This window comes from Cervus elaphus, chromosome 33, assembly GCF_910594005.1.
Source record: "Cervus elaphus chromosome 33, mCerEla1.1, whole genome shotgun sequence".
Classification (NCBI taxonomy): domain Eukaryota; kingdom Metazoa; phylum Chordata; class Mammalia; order Artiodactyla; family Cervidae; genus Cervus; species Cervus elaphus.
In genome coordinates this window covers 30065634-30086410 of record NC_057847.1, presented here as the reverse complement: position 1 = coordinate 30086410, position 20777 = coordinate 30065634, and the positions used below count along the sequence as shown (strand labels likewise).

The window sequence follows — 20777 nt, the reverse complement described above, 5'->3', positions numbered from 1 at the left end:
AATCCATTGTCAGCCAAAAGAAAGACAAGAAAAATGAAAGGGAGACCTGAGAATTTTAAAGAGAGTAGAAAAGGTAATGGAAACTACAAAACACTAAAATGCTGCTTTAAAATCCTCCTTCCCAGCCCAAGTCACCTTGATTTACTTTCCTTTTTACTCTTTGTCCCCTCTTACCAACAAATACTGCTTTGAGAGTAATTTAAAAAAAAATCCTGCTCGGACACCCTATGATCCATCTGGCTGTGTGCAATCCCACCATGCTGAATGACCTTCCTGCCCTAAGGCTGCACCACGATGTCATTCCCTCAACAAACAGCATGTCCTTGTCAATCAGAAACAATAGTCCAGTAAATTGCTCTGGTGCCTTGCCTCAGAGTCTCCACAGCTAGGTCAAGACTACCAGGAACAGAAGAATGGTAGAAGGAAAGATTTCATGTCATGATTATTCCATTTTATTCTTAACAATCACTGTGGCATCCCCTGGGGAGCCATGGCTAAGCTGATAGATGTTGCATAGGTTTCCAACACCTGAAGCTTCTGTGGTAAGTCAGGCATGCAGAGGATTACAGGCATACAGAGAGTGTTTGTTCAACTGAAATGCTTGAAAGAGCAAACCTAAACAATTCTCTAAAAGCTCAGCTGAAATGAGTGTAACTGGTTTCATAATGTCATGTATTTCATAATGTCTTTTCTTTACCAAGAAAGCAAAATATAGTCTTCTTGAAAAGAAATGTGAAATAAATATTAACCCAGCTTCAAAACTCAGGAGGCAAAGGTACATTCTTAAAGGACAAGAAAGGTCACAGAGAAAGTCTCTGCAGGTAGCAGAGGGCCTCACATTCACAAAAACTCAAAATTGCAGACTTTTGAGCTTGTATCCAAAAGAGGTCATCTGCACTAAAGTCCTAGGTACATCATAAAGGGACTGAAAGATGTTTGTGGACCTTAGAATTAGTGCCCAAGTATCGGACTACTTCCAGTAGTAGTAGAACCAAAAGTGTTCTATGAATTCTGAAATGATCCTGTGTGCAGCATAATACTGCAAAATTGTGTTACACTCATTAATAGATTTAAGTGTAAAAATCTTGTTACAAAAGTTTTTCATTTCTTAAGGGCTGCAAAAAATTGAAGCAGCCCAGACCTCTCTCTGACCTACAACTCAAACCTCATCATGGGCTTAATTTTTAGAAAAGATGTTGGAAAACATGTTGGAAAATGTGGCTCTAGAATGGGGGGTGGGGGTGGAGAGACTAAAGAATAGGTTGCAAGGTATCACAAGAATGAACCAGGGATCCTTAAGGAGCAAATCCCTTTTCATGAAAACATTTCATGGCCTATCGAGTTCCAACTACAAGGCGGCCTAGCCCAAATTTCTCTTTAGGATTGAGAGGAAAAAGAGAGAAAAACAAATGTAACACTGAGAATGTGGCTTCAGGCATCTCTACTGGAATTCCTTTTCTAGTAAGAGAAAGGGGAAAGGCCTAGAGAACTAAGACTGGAAATCGGATTGGCAGCTGGGTGGCAGTAAAGGGGAAGAGTAGCCTGACATTTGGCAGACAGCCTGAGCGGTCTTACACTTACAGAAGAGAGCATAAGCAGGGCTTCCGTGTCAGAAACTCAGGAAATAGACTTTCTCCAGGGTTTGTAAACCAGAGTGTTTCTTTTGTGCTTGTTTATTTTATTTATTCATTTATTCATTTTTGCCCACACTACATGCCTTGTGGGATCTTAGTTCCCTGACCAGGGAACCCCGGCCCTTGGCAGTGAAAGCTCGGAGTCCTAAGTGCTATATAAATAGCTGCCTGCACACAGAAAGTTCAAGTTTTGCTTTTGGGAACTTTCTGCCTCCCACTCCCCTTCTTTTTTTGATCCCCAGTTGACTGAATTGGAGATTGAAGAATTCACAGATAGAGAGGTCCAACTGTATTTAACAAGTATGGCTATATAATTCTGCTTCCAAATATATAAAACAGCAATATACAATATAGGAAAAGAACAACCTCCATCATTAGGAACTGGACAGATAGACACATAGCTAATTTACTCACTCATCATACAACCACTCTTTTGCCATGGGCACCTCACAAAAGCTTCTCAGAGTCAAAACATCATATTGTCCAGGTTTTCAATGAAGACTGTATTGCTCTTTGTTAACAGATTCTCCTCTCCACAAATACAAACTCCTTGATGTTAAAGGGAGTGTCCCCAGTGCCATAAGTACTGTGATGAAAGTCTGTCACTTACCGACGCAGTTATTGGTTCTATTTTTGTTGACAATAAAACCTGAGGGGCAGTAACACATCCCTCCGCCTGGTGACTTGTGGCATTGGTACTCACATCCCAAGGACGGACACAGATTAACATCTAAACAGAGAAAAAGATTTTGTGAAATGAAAGGTGATCTCCGGACAAGGATGATTTATAAGAACTTTCCAAAGTAAAAGCTCAGTAAGTATGCAGTAACACAGAAAATTGGTCACTATTCAAGCCTGCAGTATGATGCAATAAAAACTCAGCACATTATAAAATTCATTATAACTAAGTGCAAGCACAAGGCATCAGTAGTGCTGTTCATGAAAAAAAATCTGGTCAAAAGTCTATCTTTGTGTCTAGAAAGATATTAGGATATCTAATAGAAAGATATCTATCTAGATATCTATTTCTTCTATCTAGAAAGAATAGAAGGATATTCCCAAGAATTCCCAAGCCACTGAACACTAAACACTAAATTTTTAACTTAATAATCCAAGCTAGCTTCAACTAACTTTTGTTTTCTAACTTTTGTACTAGGACTATGTAAAAGGGCTCCCCAGTGAAATGGGGGGAAAAAAGAAGCCTCTTTTTTTCATGGAAAAGAAATCACCAAAACTTTAGGGTTATAGTTCACGGTCACTGCTAGGCAACTACAAGATAATTCAGAGAGAAATCAAGGCCATGAATTGCACTTTCCTACAGGACAGCCAACTGTCCACAGAAGTGATGGCTTATAGTGGGGAAATATTCTACAGCCATGGAGTGGAGGTGGTGGGGTGGGTAACTCCAAGTTTAGATCCCTGAAACCAGAAGTTTGTGAGTAAAGCCAGCAACACTTTTTCCACAGGTATAATCCAGGGAATAAAATCTCCAGAATACTTTTAGAGTCATCACAATTACCATTAAAACCATTCTTCCTGGGAAGGAGATGCGGGGGGAGGGGGAGAAAGAGTCACAAATATTTATAAACTCCTGCCATGAAGAAATGGAGTCTATTTCTTCAGTCCATTAAATCTGGGATCAGTGTGGCTTCTTTTGGCCAATAGAACACTTAGGAAACATCAAGTAAGCAGAGGCTGAGAAGAGCTTGTTCACTGGGCTTGGCCCTTTCCACCACCAGGCAAACACACCTGGTCTAGTCATGCTTTTGCTGGAGCATCCTGAGATGTGAGTGAGCTGGTTCAGGCCAAAAGAATAATGTAGCCAACCCACAGGACTGTGAGAAATAACAAATATTTGTTGGTTAGAGCTACTAAGTCCTGGAATTGTTCATTCTGCAAACATCAACTGATACTCTCTGTATGTGGCAATCTGTTATAGAAAAACAGAGACACCATTACCTGAAAGATGTCCAGATAAATTTCCATACTCACCACACTGTTGTCCTGCAGTGATATTGCTTTCGTCTTCTCCTCCTGGACAATCTAAAGTCCCATCACAAACTTTAGAAATTGGGATGCATTTTCCAGACTTTGGACAGGCCCATTCATTTGGGTAACATTCAAAGGTACGATTACTTTTGCTTTCTGTGGGTGAAAAAGAGAGTTACTATAGGACATATGAGAGGCAGAGCCAGCCATTTTTCAATACACGGTTAAGAGGGGATAGAGATCAGGTAAACAAGAAACCTACAACAGACCGATATTTCACAATAAACAAGTAGTTTCTAACGCTACAACTGACCTTCTATTGAGATTCTAAAGAATGATAAATGTCATTATTTAGGTTCCAGTGTTTCTAGGGGAGGAAACTACCAGCCAAAATATAAGAGTAAGAAGCAGAAATGGGCCTACATTATCAACAAACTAGATGAATAACCTGTAGGAGAACATTTAGTTATTAAATTATGAACAATAGAACTAGCACTATCAAGGTAATGCCAGGATTCCTGAGTGTGTGTGTGTGTGTGTATGATTTTTGGTTGGTTGTTTTGTTTTGTTTCTTTAGTGAATTGTCAACAGTATAAGAAAGATTATAATCCAGAAGTTGGAACACAACTTCTTGGAATACTGAAGCATGAAACCAACGGATGCTCCCAACCAAAACAAGCAACATTATTAATATACCCAGGCTGGAATCATAAAGGTAACTTTCTTTATGTGTGGGTGCTAGCAGTTTCCAAGCTGTTGGAGGTACTGCTGATAACTGCCCAGTGAAGGGGATGAATGTCACTGACAATTTCCTTCTCATTTCTCCCGATATTGGCCTCTCCTTTATCTACCAACCTTCAGCTCAGTCGTTCTTCATGGTTGTAAGGTCTTAAGACAAATCACATTTTCCCATATTTTCCCACCTTCCCCAGCCTACTTCTTTTATATAGATAAATCTAATTAAGATAAAAGTCTTAAAAGGAAAACCTCAGATAGGGCTATAAAGGGGAGAGACTGTCCTATCTCCTTGGCCTTACTGTTAGGAAAGGATTATAATTTATGCTACATTTGAATTCTGTGTCTTTTTAGAAAAAGCTAGGGGAACCACTCTTCCTCACCCAAGATTCCCTGTCAGTCCAGCCCATCTGGAAACTTGCATGTCACACAGATAATTTCTAACAAGGACAGTAAGAAAAGCAAGTCCTGGAAAACACTTGCTTGGAAATTGGAAAATACTTTCCAATCAGAAGCTCTTCCCCTCCTTACCGCATCCATCTTCATCAGCGTTATCTACACAGTCACCTTCTCCATCACAAACCCAGCCCTGTGCAATGCAGATGCCGTTAGGGCAAGTGAATTCGTTGCCTTTGCAGGTCTGATAAGAACCTGGAAGAAAATAAAATGACAGCTACACTCCAGAGATATAAACCTTTGGAAAGAAATCAAAGTGCTCTCCCTGCCACCTAAACTGAGCTCCAAGAAACTGAAATTTCTACGCCCATTTAGTCCCTTAACTATCTTGACAAAAATGAACAAAAAAAAAGAGAAAGAGAAGAAGAGAGAAGGGGGAGAAGCAAACAGTAGCTTTGGGTTCAGGACATGAAAACCAAGTGCATCAAGATGAAAAATAAGATAGCTGTAAGTGGACACAGAGCAAAGAATACAGACTGACAAAGATGCTACAGAAATGCCAATGGCCAACATTCTCTCACTTGACCACAAGCACGGTAATTGCTCTCTAGGACTCAATGATTCTGAGTAACTCATTCCATGATATCACATTCCTCTCAATTTAGCACTGAAATAAGCCCAGGTGCCAGAAAGGAAATCCAGTAATACAATATACCCTGTATCTTTGTGGTCTGAGAAAAGAAGGCAAACTGTCCAAACCCTTCACCTCTACACAGATTTTTGGAAGGTAAAGAAGTCTAAGTTCAGCAACACTACTGAGGCTCATGCCATGGGCCCTGAATGATATTCTGGCTTCCTCTGCCATCAGACACATCTTTTATTTGAAAAGAATAATACATCGGTGGGTGGCAGGGGGGGGGGGGGGGGGGACACAAAGACAAGAGCATTCCTAACAGCATGACCCAAAATGAGGAAGTCACCGTACTGCAAGAAAGTTCATCACTGCCATCTTCACAGTCAATTTCATGGTCGCAGACGTAGGTTCTAGGAATGCACTGCCCACCGCCACACTGAAACTCATTGCGCGCGCATCGGCGAGCTGGGACACAAGGTTAAAAGGGGAAAGAAAACAGAATTTCAATTTCACTGTAGCCACTTAATTTCATAGGAAGAGTCTATCTCAAGTTTCAAAAGATTCTTACCACGCAGCAGTGTGCTGGTAAATGTTTAATAACCAGTTCTCCAGGAACATAAAAGTCCTCACTTACTGTATCTGCCAATTTCCATAGTGTAAAATACTCCACCATGACTGACTTCAAGCCACCAACATGAATTCACTGAACACAAACTTGAGAAGAAAAGTGCATAACTGGCCAGTAAACCAGCTCCAGCATATTACTTACTGCAATTGAGTTCATCAGAGGCATCTCTGCAATCAACCTGCCCATTACACCTCTGACTGGTGTTATAGCAGGCTCCGTTGGCACAAGTTAGCTGCTCACATACTGGGTATCCTGAAAGAATGGAAATAGCACACAAATCTTAAAGGAAGATGTTGCTTAGCAATCGCTTCTTGAATAACTACTATATCCTAGACACTAACTGCTGAACATATATTGGTAAACAAAAGAGACATTCTTTGGATAACCTAAGAATGACACAAACAGCAAATTACAAACTGGACTATGTGCTTAAGGTGATAAGTACAGAGTGCTTTGAGAGGGCATAGTAGGGGGAATGGAAGCCCAAGGAATTGGGCTTTAAAGTGACTTGTGCCCTCCAAGCCGAAGAATGAGAAGAAATTTTAACTTGTCAAAATGGAATCTTCTTTTACATAATATAAATAACACCCCAGGAAAGTAATGTACCATCACACATGGTTCGGGAGATGAAGGGCTGGTTCTTTGGCTAGAAGGTCAAAGAAAGAAAACAGGCCAAGAAGCCAGGTAACATGGGACCTGGGGTGCCACTCTGTACCTATTTACTCTGACTTGAATTATTCATCTTTTCTGTGTCACCATTTCCTCATCCACACATACAGGAACCTCCAAAAGACAATGTCTAGTAAAGCACTCTGAAAAGCATAGTGTGCTCTACAAAAGCACGGTATGTGCTACAAGCCCACATCATTGTTACCATATTATGTACTGATGATCACTTCACTGCTGTTAGCCAAATGCTTTTTAACCCTGGTTTTCTAGATCTCAGTGGAAAAATCAGGATGTTCCCTTGAAGGAAAAAGGTACTATCAGCCCCTCCCTTGTGCTTCCCCAGACTTGGAACATATCTCATGACCCCCTCACTGTAGGCTCCATTCTATTCGCTGATTATCTGTTTCCCCCATGACATTATGAAATCCTCTGAGATCAAGGATCCTGTCTTACTCAAATCCCCATCATTCAGTACAGAGACGAGGTCATTCACCCTCTGCGCTCAAGAAATGCTTGGGAGTGCCAGAGTTATCACAGCTGAACTTTCTAGGTTGAAAAGTTTTTTTAAAATAGTATGAACTTCTGCCCTTTATGGTCTTTTAAGAGTCTTCCTCTCACAAGTATGATATCTTTATTGGTCTATTTTTTGTTTCATTAAAGATTGTTTTCATAGTGATTCTCAGATTCTAATTTCTTTTTCAGTAAGAAAAGGGTATATCTCCAAGATCAGACGGCAGGCCCATTTCATGACGTTCCACAGTGAAAGAGTAAGCAGAAATATTCTCATCTCCAGAAGCTCAAAACTAGCCTATTAAGTGTCTATAAATACTTTAATTGCCAAGCTGCACACAATCAACTGTATACTAAAATGGGAGGCATTTAATAACAGATAAAATTTAATTTTTTCACAAATTTTATTTTTTAATCATCCAAGAACCAGTTAATGTTTAGGGTTATTGCTGTCTTTCATCATAGGGATGGCACACATCCCAAATGCATCTTCAAAGCTCAGTTTATTCATTCTCCCTTCAAGAGACGCCTAGAAGCCAGCTGAGTCCAGCAAGTGATTCCTTTTCCCCTTGCACTGGATAGCAGTATGCTATCTAGGCTATTCAGAGAGGGGCAAGCACGAAGGAAATCTTAGAAAACCCAACCTCTTTACAATAAAGGAGATACCTATCAGGAAGAAATTTTACGTGGGCATGGACTGTGACTCTTTCATTTAAGGTGATTATTGTAGACATGAAGGAACTGAGACCAATATGCTGGGCAGATCTCTTGTTCTCCCTGTCCTTTTTGAGGGGCATTCCCACACTGAAACCCAGTATCCACTAATATAACTAAAGCTTGCTGACACGGCACATTCACACCACAAACAACAAGGCCAGCTTGATGTCATCAAAGAGAGTATTGGTAGGGTTAGAGGTCAGTAGTTTGACACTTGGCATGAAGTATGAACAGCTTTCTTGTCTCTGACCAAGCTGATAATAAATCTGCCCATCAGCTGAGGATTTGCCCTGCACACCTTCTGGTCTCTTCTGCGCCTGACTAAACGTATGGTATGCCCATAGGAAGGACTGCATGGAGCCAAATCACAAAATACACAGAAGATTTGGAAAACTGCTTCTAAAAGCTTTTCCCTCTTTGAATACCCCACAAAGGGAAGAGGTCCAAGTTGTACGCTGAGCAAAGTAAGAAATGAGCAGATTCTATTTCCTTTAAAGATTTCTACTGCTAACAGTATTAATGAGTTTCAGTCTACCCCAGAAAACAGGAAGTCACAACACTTGGTGATAATGTATCTCTCTGAAGTCTAACTTTTTGGTTTATTTGCTTGGATGGAGAGTCCGAGTCTAACTCTGTAAACTTTTTCCCATGGGACAAATCCATCATGTACCTGAAATGTCCTACAGGACTTCAAGTAAAGGGGAAGGATAGTAAGAGAGAAGATACTGTATAAGAATATCAGAGATTATCATCCTTGTAAGTTTTGTTTTAATGGAAAGATTGACAAGTACCTATTAACTAAGCCCCAGACTGCTAAAGTTAACCTGATACAAAAAATGCAAGATCATCTTCCATCTCCCTTCCTTCCTCCAATTTTCAAATGATTCATGTCCAGGTTTGCTCCTCGAAATTGGGAGCTGCCTCCAAATATACATGTAGGATTGGTACTTGACCGTGTTTTAAATGTTTTCTCTGCTAATGATTTGGCTTGGAGCAAGAAATTTCCATGCTATAGCTCTCTTTGCATAATCAAGGAGGAAGAGGTGGTTTGAGTAACTCATAGACTTTCCCGAATGGAAATCATTCACAGCAGAGTAAGACAGAGATATTAGGCACTACTCTTTGTTATCTTCACAGGAAGGCTCTAAATACATTCTATGCTCAGAATTTGACAAAATAGCCAAGAAGACAAACTGATTCTAAAGAAAGAGACGGTATCTTAAAGATATATTATGATGCTTAAGCCAAGATTAAAACGAAAACCAGAAGTAACTGATATAAGTCCTGAATAGACACCTGGGATTTTCCAAGGTCCTAGAGTCATCCTTTATAAGTAACTTTGTTAGTTCAGTTCTGAGGCAGGATAATCCAGTCAGAGTAATGATTTGCCAGAAAAAGTTTACTGGTTTGACTACCAGCACTTAGTAAAAGTACTATCCACAAAGTTAAATAAGCAAAAACAATAATAATCATCAAAAACATGTGTTGAAAATGATGTTCCAGAAGCCTATTCAGGTACTCAATACATATGAACTTATTTTGCTCTTGTAACATCCCAATGAGGTAGTTACTACTATTATTCCCATTTCATAGATCTTATATCTGTGCCTCTCTGGGGTATAAGGAGGTTGAACAGTTTGAAAAAAAGGCATATGACTGGTAAGCTGGAGAACTAGAATTCAAATTCAGTTAACCTGGCCCCACAATGCATATTCCTAACCACTATAATAGGTATTTCTAGTACTTACAGACTTCAGAGTAATAGGAAGAGGAAATTATGGGGAAAAGAATGAAATTGAATAAAAAGGAATAAACTTTAAAAAAAATCATATGAAAAGAAAGAGAAGAAGCAACCCAAGAAAAAAGTTGTGTTTTTTTTTCCATTCAGTTTCTCATTTCACTTTGGTAAGTCTGGAGAAGTGAGGTCAAATCTAAATTTCAGCAGATTATTTTATATTCTACTAAGGACTTCAATCTGATATAATCTAGGAATTCCAAGAAACGCTATGCTAAGAAACAGCTTTTCAAGACTACCAGGACAAACAAGAGAGTCCATGCCAAAAAAACAGACCACAGTGACTTCCCTGGTGGTCTAGTGGTTAAGACTTGGCCTTCCAATGTAGGGGGTGTGTGTTTGATCCCTGGTAGGGAGCTAAGATTTCTATGTCTCATGGCCAAAAAACCAAAACATAAAACAGAAGCAATATTGTAACAAATTCAATAAAGACTTGAAAGATGCTCCACATCAGGGACTTTAGGGGAGAATGGACACATGTCTATGTATGACTGAGTCCCTTCACTCTCCACCTGAAACTGTCACAACTCTAATATAAAATGAAAAGTTTAAAAAAAACACGTCTATGTCAAAAAACAAAAACCGAAAACAGACCACAAAGTGGCAGAGGACCAGCCTACTTCCCTCCCTGGCCCACCTCCCGCCTCCTGTGTCAGTTAAATTCAGTCCCTGAAGTAACAGTCGTCAGGGACTAGGGAGTGCAAGCGGGCAACAGAGAAGCATTTCCTGCCTCTTTCCAAAAATAATTAGAAGCATCTTTCAATGAAAAGCATACATATAATAATATTTATAAAATGGAAATAGCAATTCAGTACCTTGGAAAGAGAAAGTATATATGATCTTCCTAAGGGCTACTAAAACTGGACTAACATCAAGTTTAGTATGAGCAGCTTTTCAGGAACCTGAAGCAAAAAAAGGGAAGACATTAACTTACCTAGTTTCTTTACCACCCTCCCTTTAAACTACTAGGTCCTAAGTCCTAAATCCCTACCTGGTCTCAGTTCGTGGTGAACTGATCTCAGACCTAAATTTTAAAAAGCACCCAAGAGGCCTGCTCCAAAGATTTTGGATCTGCAGTACCTTCTTCTCATACATAGAGCTATCACCAAAATCTGCAGACAAGATAAAGACTGACAGAGTATGAATTTTTAAAATAATAAAAATCTCACATGAGCCCTGGTGTTTGAATATCTGAGAAACAGAATGGAAAATTGTGCCTCAAATTGTTCCAAGGAATAATGCAACATATATTTATTGAAATCCATCTTTCTAGACACCATGATAAGAATTGGATAAAGAGGTTATAAGTGAAATTATAAGTAGCACAGCTTTTTAAAAATATTTCATGGTGGCTCAGATGATAAAGAGTCTGCCTGAGATGCAGGAGACCCATCTCCTGGGTTGGGAAGATCTCCTGAAGAAGGGAATGGCTACCCACTCCAGTATTCTTGCCTAGAGAATTCCATGAACAGAAGAGTGTAGTGGGCTACAGTCCATGGGGTTGCAAAGAGTCGAACACAACTGAGCGACTACGTACACATGCTAAGTACTAGAGAGAAAGTGATGAACTTCATAAAATCTTTGCTCTCATAGAACATTTTTTATTTATTTAGGAGAGTAGGAGGACAGACATTAACATAAATGAGAAAGAGTGACAGTGAGGAGTAGCTCTCTTTGATAAGGTGATGTTCAAACAAGAACCATTGGGTTTAGCAAAATGGAGGTCATTGGTGACATTTTCAAGAATGTTTTTGTATACCTATGTACATATGTATATCTATGGCTGATTCATGTTGAGGTTTGACAGAAAACAACAAAATTCTGTAAAGCGATTATCCTTCGATTAAAGAATAATAAACAAATTTTTTAAAAAAAGATTGTTTTGGGGAGGATGGGGGTGGACAAGTGAGTTCAAGGAAGAAAGAGGAAATGGAGACAGTTATTAAAGGCAACTCTATGTAACAGCTGAGACAGATCTTAACATCTTTTAAGAGATGAGAGATATTTATAATGTGCTTGCAAGACGAAGACTAAATAGGAGATTTTTCTCTTTCCTCAAGAAATCAGGGTTCTGAATCCTACCTCAAACTGTGAGAATCTTAAAAAAAAAAAAAAAAGTACATCTATGATGGGATTTGTAAGATAGGCTCAGTCTCTCTGCTTCTTCCTTCTCGCCTTCAGTAGAGAGAACAGTAAAAGTAAGGCTGAATTTGATGAACATGTCTGTCACCAGGCATCACTGTTCACAGAATGACTTATCTCTCTGCTTCACTACCCACCCCCAACTATGCCCCCAGTTGGAGTTTCAGCAGTTAGACATATACAAAGTGAGATGTGTGTTCAGTTGCTCAGTCGTGTCCAACTCTTTGTGACCCCATGGACTGTAACCCACCAGGGTCCTCAGCCTATGGAATTTTCCAGAACACTGGAGTGGGCTGCCATTTCCTACACCTGGGATCTTCCCCACCCAGGGACTGAACCACATTTCTTGTGTCTCCTGTATTGTCAGCTGGATTCTCTACCACTGAGCCACCTGGGAAGCCCAAAGTATACAAAATTCTAAAGAACAGAATGTCAATGGAAATAAAACGTCAGAGACAAAGCCACCCCAGTGGCAGGCAGACCAAACACTGCTGATTACCAGCAAGAAAGCCTTCATTGTAACAGGGATTTGACCCTTTCTTTGGCATTCCTAAGTAATAAAAGAGAAGGCTGCAAACCAATAATAATTAGCAGTAGTTTTACTCACACCAAAAACATGCTAATATGGCACTTGATAAAAATGAAATAATCTGTTTACTTCACTAGAAAAAATTATACTATTTTTGAACAACCAGAAGTCAGTGCATAACCCATGATTGAATGACCTATAATTGCTGCACTGTTCTGATGCTTATCTTGGACTCTGAGCGAGTGGGTTTCCCCTGATGCTAATCTCATTAAAAGTAACATAGATGGCAGTTTCGAATCTCTGTTCCTTAAAAAATAATAATTAATAAGCTGTTTAATAGAAAGTGCCACTTTACAGGTGGCCAGCATGAAGAGCAAAATAACTTAGGGAAAATGAACTTTCCTATTTCACAGCTATACACAAACGTGAGTGCATGCACGCACGTGTGCGTGCACACACAGACACACACACACACACACGTTCAGAAAGTTCCCAAACAGCAGAATAACCATAAATATCTGTGCCTTATGCATACAGGAACACAGCAGACAAAAAGATCAAATATAATAAGAAACAATTTATTTCAAGGATAATCCTTTAATTGGGACCTTCATACCCTTGCCTTCCTCATCATCTCCCTCATTCTTTCCCCTCCCTTCTCCCTGCCTACCTGAGTGGACCTTTACACACCACTCTTTGTTCTGTAAAAAGAGTGCCTGGAATGGACACAGCTCAAGATCTTGACCTTAAACGTTTGAAGGAGTAAGAACTATATCCCTAGGGGTCTGAGCTGACAGGCAGGACTATGAACTACAGAGTCAAGTTTCCTGATCCTTTCAAATATTTAGGGAAAAGAAATAACTCCTTCTTGGCAATTTTCCAACATCCATCACTACAAGTGTTTCTAGGGCCTAGAAGACTCATTCCTACAGACAATCTTATTCCTGAGAAATAGACAAAGCCATATTCATAAACTGATTCTGTCTGTCCATAAGTAATTTTCCTATGCATCATGACTGCAGAAACAATAGAACAAAGTGTCACAAAAATGATTTTTGGCAAAACCTCACTTAATCCTCCATCATGTGGGAACATTCTTGTTTAAAACAACTAATAAACAGCTGCTATATACTTGAAGTGATGTTTAAAGTACCGCTATGACTAAATGGATCTCAACATGACCATTAATGGCTGCTAACCTCACAAAGGGACAGTTAGGCATTAGATGGCTCCTGATGGAAATACATACCTTTATATACAAAGCGCTGTTGCCCTTACACACATACAGACATACACATCCTTGCCACTTTACAAGTACCTAGACAGTGCTGTCTTCAGACAGAGCAGGGGAACGGAATTCTGCTCCCAAAGGACATTTGACACTGTTTGGAAACACTTCTGGTTCTCACAATTGGGAGGTGCTACTGGCTTCGAGTGGACAGAGGCCACTAGAGGGATCCTGAGAGCCATCCTACAATGCACGAGACAGCTCCCCACCATAGTTATTGGACCCGAATGTCATTATTTTTAAGACTGAAGAAACTTACTTTAGATCTAACTACCAATTTCCAGGAAGTACAGTTCTGGGGCAGTTCAAAAACATTAGAGAGTGCAATGAGCAAAAAATAAATAAAAATATGGGAAACTCCAGGACAAGTCAGTTAGCAACTGACTTGTCCATTTAAAGAAAGTATAAATTTTCTTTGGGCTTTTATTTCAAATAAAAAATAATAAGCCAATTGGAGAACTTTTAAAAACTGGATGTATATCTGATTACTTGCTTCCCAGGTGGTGCAGTGGTAAAGACTCTGCCTGCCAATGCAGGAGATGTGGGAAACGCGGGTTCTATCACTGGTTCGGGAAGATCCCCTGGAGTAGGAAATGGCAAACCACTCCAGTATTCTTGCCTGGGAAATCCCATGGACATGGATGGAGGAGCCTGGTAGGCTACAGTCCACAGAGTCACAGAGTTGTACACGATGGAGTACGCACGCAGAGCTGATAGTCCTTCCTTATGTGTTAGCAATTAGATATTGAATTACCGAAAGACAAAACTGTATGATATCTGAGAACTGCTTCAAAATAATAGAAAGAAAAACAAGGAGATATAGGTAAGACAAAATTAGCTATAAGCTGATGCAATCACTTTTGATTATGTTTAAAACTTTGCATAATAAAAAGCTTTGAATGTATCATTTTAATAATAAAATAGCTATGTGATCTGGAGGCAAAATGTTCTATAAACATCTTACACAAAAGAAAAATATTCCAAGGGCATGGGCATAGGATTTAGACCTAGGTTAATACCTTGGTTCATCCACCTTTACCTCTTGATGATCTTTAAGGATCTCTGTAAAGTACCTTGTAGTACTGACGTGAAAACTGAATAAGATAGTGGTTGATGCCCTCTCACTTCCCACAGGATCTCCAAACAAAGAGGGAAAATAAAATAAGGCCAATCCTGCCCCCTGCATGCTGGCACTTATTAAAAACTTTGATCCAGGTCATTCCTTTCCTTCTTATATGGCCAGGAGATCAAAGCACTAACAAGGAAGTACAAGGATTCTTTTTTCATTTCCTCTGATTTGTTAAATTTCTTTTATACTAGTCCTTAAATAACATGTAGCAATAAATAAACGAGGCAGAGAAAAATAGGAAGAAAGAAATCTCATTGTAAAACCCCCTTATATGGTGAGATTCACTTTAGGGCCGTGAACCCTGAAGGATTCACGACTTGTATGATTCCAGAAACAATGAGCTTTAACTCTAGTTCGACAATTGTTTGTATGTACTTAAAAAATATATAAACAAATCTTGATTACGAACTCCAGCCCAGATATTTTACAAAACTCAATTCCTTTCCTTCATTCCTATAAGAGCTACCTGAACCCTTCCAGCTTTTTTTCCAGAAGGTCCATTGGCAAAGTCATGAGGCAGTTGTATTAGTGACTTGAGACTTGGCTGCAGAGTATTCACATGGGATAAATCCAAACAGTGTTTTGGCTGCCTTTTATTTTGCCTAAAATAGCATTTCCGCAAGTCCCATTGCATTGGCAATAAAGCATTCATTTTTTATCCATTCGTAAATAAGGGATAAAGATGCAGGCCAGTGGCACAGGTCACCTGTTTTGTTCTTGCACAAGGTAGGACTTCCTCCTTCTGTAAATAAAGTCCTTCATGAACAGCAATCACCAGACTTGGACCAGAGGATGAGCTGAGCTCTAGCCCTGCCACACACCACTTACCCTTGAACAAGCCACTCTGTCCTTGCTGGTTCAGTTACTTTATTCCTAAGACAGTACTATAATACTGGTGCTATTGTTCCCAGTGAGCGGCCTAATAAGAGTAACCACTGGAATTTACATAACACTTTGAAGTTTACACAATACTGCAAAATATAATGTATGATTTGTCTCTATTCTTAATGAAAAATATTTTCTTCACTTGCCACCATAAAGGATTTATTGTTTGCTTTACAAAGTACTCAAAGGGAAGCCCTTGATTCTGGACTATTTGTGATCTCCAGACATACACCGCTGTCTCTAAAACTGCCAGTATTAAATTAAGTCTAAATTTTCCATAAATTTTCTCAAGTTAAAGAAGGTCCAAACTAGAGGTAACATAATCTCTTTCAAAAGAAAACATGTAAGTTGAAAATTACAACAGAACTATACCAGAAACTGCTAGGAAATAGAGACATAAAGACAAATAGCAGAGCCTCCTCTCAAAGCAAAGTAACATACAAGGGAAGAAAGCATTGGAGAAGTTTTTTGTTTTGTTTTAATGTACTGTGTGATGATAGTGAGGCTGCAGCATGGATCTGGCATACATACCAGTATTTCTTCCATCAAGAGCACAGTTTGTACAGTACAGTAAATACGAACAATTTGCTCATAACCAGTTTGTTAGCTCCCACTCCAGGCATGGTGCCATATTGCAAAGTGTACGCTTCTCATACAGCCTACCAAAGGAAAGAACTTAGGGACAGTCCAGAGAACTAAAATCATATCAAAATGATCAAATAATAAAAAAGTTGCCTCAGGAGAATAGACTAAAACTTAATTTTTTAGTTGAAGATATAACAACCAAGAAGCTTATGATCAAGATTTCTAAGGTGCAAAATCTATGCACTGATTATTAGAATATGAAATATTAAATAACTCCGTGAAGTTTAAAATGCAGTATACCAGGAGGAATGTCAGGAGAAAAGACATAAAAACTCAAGGAAGCTCTGGAAAAATGTATGAAATGATAGACTTACAAGGCCTTTGAGAGAAAATGGGTATGTCTAACTCTGACAGAGTTAGATGGACCAGAGGAAGGACACAACAGAATAATTAGTATCTTCTCATATTCTAAAAATTCTATATAAATCTCAAGAGAGGCAGATTACTCTTTACTCATTTGTAAGAAGTAAATTATGCACTATGATTTCACTTTCTTATTTTGCTTATGGTAATAATTAAATATTCATTATATGCAGAACACTGTGATTTGTATGCTTTATCTTGTGGTGATCAGTTACAAACTGATAAATTATTCCATTACAGAAAGGCATTTTCAAAATGTAACACATTTCCAAAGGCAAACAAAACACCCAGTCCACAGGAACAGAAAAACTCTTATTGGCCAAAGACATTTGACCAAGAAGCTTACCATGGTAACATAATAAGAGTTAAAATTGATCAAACTGGGTTTTGTACTCACTGACTTTTTGTGACTCTATGTTAAAATTTATTTAAAAAAGAAAGAAAGAAAAACAAGTCAAAAAAAATAAAGTTAAAAGTTTCTTACTTCAAGACATACAGAAACTTAATGCGCTAAGACAGGACACACTCAGAATGTCTAGCTAAAAATACACTCCTATCAGAACATCATCTCTAATCCACAAAAGAATCTGCCAAGAGATTTCAATAACAAGAGGCATATTGTAGGCATTTTTATCCATCAACAAATTGATTAAAATGCCAAAGGGACAAAGGTGAAACTAAATACAGGGCAAAGACTTTAAGGAACTCACGGCAGTTTTTCTCATCAGTTCCATCTAAGCAGTCTACGGAATGGTCGCATCTGAATTCCCCTGGGATACATTCACCATTCTCACAGGTAAACTGACGGCTTGAGCATGTTATCCCAGCTGTGAAAGGAAAAAAATATGACTTTATAATCACTGAAGAACACAGATCAATTAACAAATGTGACAACATTAACAAATATATGAATGAGGACATTTAAAAGGAAAGGCAAGTAACCCATACACTGAACATAAAATTCACAGGGTCACAAGGTGGAGTACCTGGCTACCCTGAGGTAGACTTCTCACACTGTGAAAGCAAGGGTGTTAGGACAAGCATACTATCAAAATACCCAAAACACTCAAGTCTGTGAGTGTAGACAATTATACTATCAACATGCGCTGAGAATACAATATAGCTTGAAAACCTACACAGTAAAAAGGTTGGATGAAACAAGAATTTTGCAAGTGTAGGTATTTTAATCAAGGTCCCCCTTGCAAGGAGATCAAACCAGTCAATCCTAAAGGAAATCAACCCTGAATATTTACTGGAAGGACTGATACTGAAGCTAAGGCTCCAGTACTTTGGCCACCTGATGCAAAGAGCCGACTCATTGGAAAAGGCCCCGATGCTGGGAAAGATTGAAGGCAGGAGGAGAAAGGGGCAACAGAGGATGAGATGGTTCGATAGAATCATTGATTCAATGGACATAAGTTAGAGAAAACTCAAGGAGATAGTAAAGGATGTGGAAGACTGGCATGCTACAGTCCATGGGATCACAAAGAGTCGGACACAACTTAGCGACTGAACAACAACAAAAGTTCCCCTCAGAAGGAAATATGCCAAAGGGTAAACAGTAATTATTTCTGAATATCAGGAATGTAAGTGATATTTTTCTTTAGAGTCTTAGAGAAAACTTATTTTATAAGCTTTCTACACTGAATATGTGTCAGTTTTATAAACAGACATTTAAGCTAGCTTAAATGGTAGGTGATTATGGTAGGTGAAGGCAGAACATCAGTAGTTTATCAAATTTGTCTCTGGATAAATCAGACAAAATCGAATGGATGGTTGTTTCATGTGAATTCTATTCTGTGAGTTTGATACAGGAAATATGATGGGACTTTTTAATTATCCACATAAAAAGAGAAGCATTTGGGGGAAATAGGATCTGATGAAAACACAACACAAATTTTACAATGTAAGAGTTACCTTATGAAATCCGTACCCATTTACAATAGTATGGAGCATTGCTTACAAATTATAAAATCTCCCCAAGCAGTGGCCCTTGGTAGTTCCCATCCCCTCTATGTAGTATGAGCAACAGGTCATCCACCACACACTGCATCACAATCTACAGCTCAGCTTTCTTCCTACTCAGTGCCAGCAGCAAGGGGAAATGGAACCAAATGGCATATGGAGCCAAAAGATAAATAACCAGTCATTCATTCATTCAGTGTCCATTTATCAAGAACTTACTCCCTGTGACACAAGCCTTAGGGGTAGAAGCTGAATAAAGCATAGTCACTGCTCTCCAGAGCTTCACAACCAAGCACAGAGGTCACCCTTTTCCTCTAGGACCTTTGAGAGGCCAGAGAATATCAGAGCCCAGACAGATTTCCTAGAAACAAGGATTTCTTCCTGCTCCCCACTATCCCTGGTACTTTTCCTTCCTCCTTTCAGTACTTCTGAACCATGCCCCCACTCCCATTGTGCTAATCTACCTTAAATCCTGATTCATAGCTGGACCTGATTTAGATATGCCATGTTCCCATTTGGCCTTGATCAGCTCCTGTCTGTACCTTCCTCAAGACTGCAATCTGTTACCACCACACGACCACCTTTCACAGTTCTACATATTTCACTGGTTTCTTCTTAACCACTTTGTCCCAAGGACCACCATCTCTTTGTTGCTGGATGGCAACACGACCAGCACTGACAAGTCCTAACAGATTGTTTAATACAGTCTACATTTTACCTTTACACCAAAGTCAAACTCATGAGTATTGAGAATTTCCATTACTTTCCTCAAAAGAAGGTATCTAGTGGCCCAACTGAGAAGAGTTCATACTCCATGCTGGCCTCAAAATTCCTGGACTAAATTCCATTTTTTTATAAATACACCCAGAACCCACTGAAGCCCATAGCATCTCCATTACTAGTCACCTAACAACTAAACAAGTTCCCACATGAAGTACTCGTCAAAACATCCATTTCATCTTTGATCTTTGTGGGCAATGACTATGAGAAAATGCCAACAGGATCGTGGCTATCTCAAAACCAACACAGAGTGATGATAGATGTCCACTGATTTGTGGGATGTGCGTGTAATGAAACAGAATGTGGGGAAGTTCAAAGATGAATGCTACACAGTAATCAGAGCTGGATACTTCCAGAGGACACCTGAGGTCAAGAGCTAGAGGAGGTTCATCACAGCCTTGTATCTTCTCTCCATCTCAATCCATCAAGATGCTGATGCTTTCTCTTCTAGAGATATTGAAATGTGAATTATGGGAATGTAAAATTCAGGACTTTTACAGCTTTCATGCAATCATGAAAACCTAACAGGCTAAAAAGACAGCAGGGCAGAACAGTGGAAGAAAATTGGATGATGTTATTAATTCAAGGAACTGAGATTTTCCATTATCTTCCAGTCAATCCTGGAACAATGCTACATTTATACTTGTTGTGTGGATAATAAATTCCCTTTTTGTTTAAATTTTCTGAGTTACATTTTTCATTCTTTGCAGCCAAAACATCCAACTGCCAGACAAATGAAGACCCTCACATATAGACACCAAAAAGTGTTTTGTTTCACTCTTAAGTGTAACATAACCTGAATTAAATGCTGGGAATCTAAATCACAGGGATGTATCGATAAATTTTTAGCACATTCACACTTTCAGTATCATTCAAGCCCTGGGTGAGATGGCTGGCACAGGTTTCCTTGTCCTTCAAGGCCCAACTTTTCTTTCATTTACAAAGAATCATTTCACCATGTTTTGTATTTGTAAAGGTTAGAATTTAAGGTGTCCAAAGGGCCAAAACAAGACTCCTCTACAAGCACTTACGGCAATGCCGACGTTCATCTGCACCATCATTGCAGTCATCTTCCCCATCACACACCCAGCTGCTAGGGATACAGAATTGTTCATTCGGACACAGGAACTGGTTGGAATGGCAACTACTGGTGGCTAAAATAAACCAGAAAAGAACTCATTGTGTCAAACATCCACCCTATTATACCAACAAGCAATACTCCTTTTAGAGGAAGTATGTCAACTACTGCTCAATATATTTGATAGCAAATATAAAAAAACTTTAGAGCCTCTGGACCTTAGCCAGTGTTCACTGTCAAATAATCTCGATGGTATTACAACAAAA

The 20777-nt window shown here is 39.2% G+C and overlaps 1 protein-coding gene across 1 annotated transcript in view; it reads right to left on the bottom strand.

Annotated features, from left to right (window-relative positions):
- The window catches only part of LRP2 (LDL receptor related protein 2), a 176544-nt gene that overhangs the window by 118935 nt on the left and 36832 nt on the right, over positions 1 to 20777 (bottom strand). Inside the window, exons 3-9 of the mRNA XM_043894725.1 lie at positions 20465 to 20587; positions 17399 to 17515; positions 6158 to 6268; positions 5740 to 5853; positions 4890 to 5009; positions 3627 to 3779; positions 2245 to 2364 (exon numbers count right to left, since the gene is read on the bottom strand). Of these exons, the coding sequence (XP_043750660.1) occupies positions 2245 to 2364; positions 3627 to 3779; positions 4890 to 5009; positions 5740 to 5853; positions 6158 to 6268; positions 17399 to 17515; positions 20465 to 20587 (858 nt within the window). The remainder of the gene's footprint in view (positions 1 to 2244; positions 2365 to 3626; positions 3780 to 4889; positions 5010 to 5739; positions 5854 to 6157; positions 6269 to 17398; positions 17516 to 20464; positions 20588 to 20777) is intronic.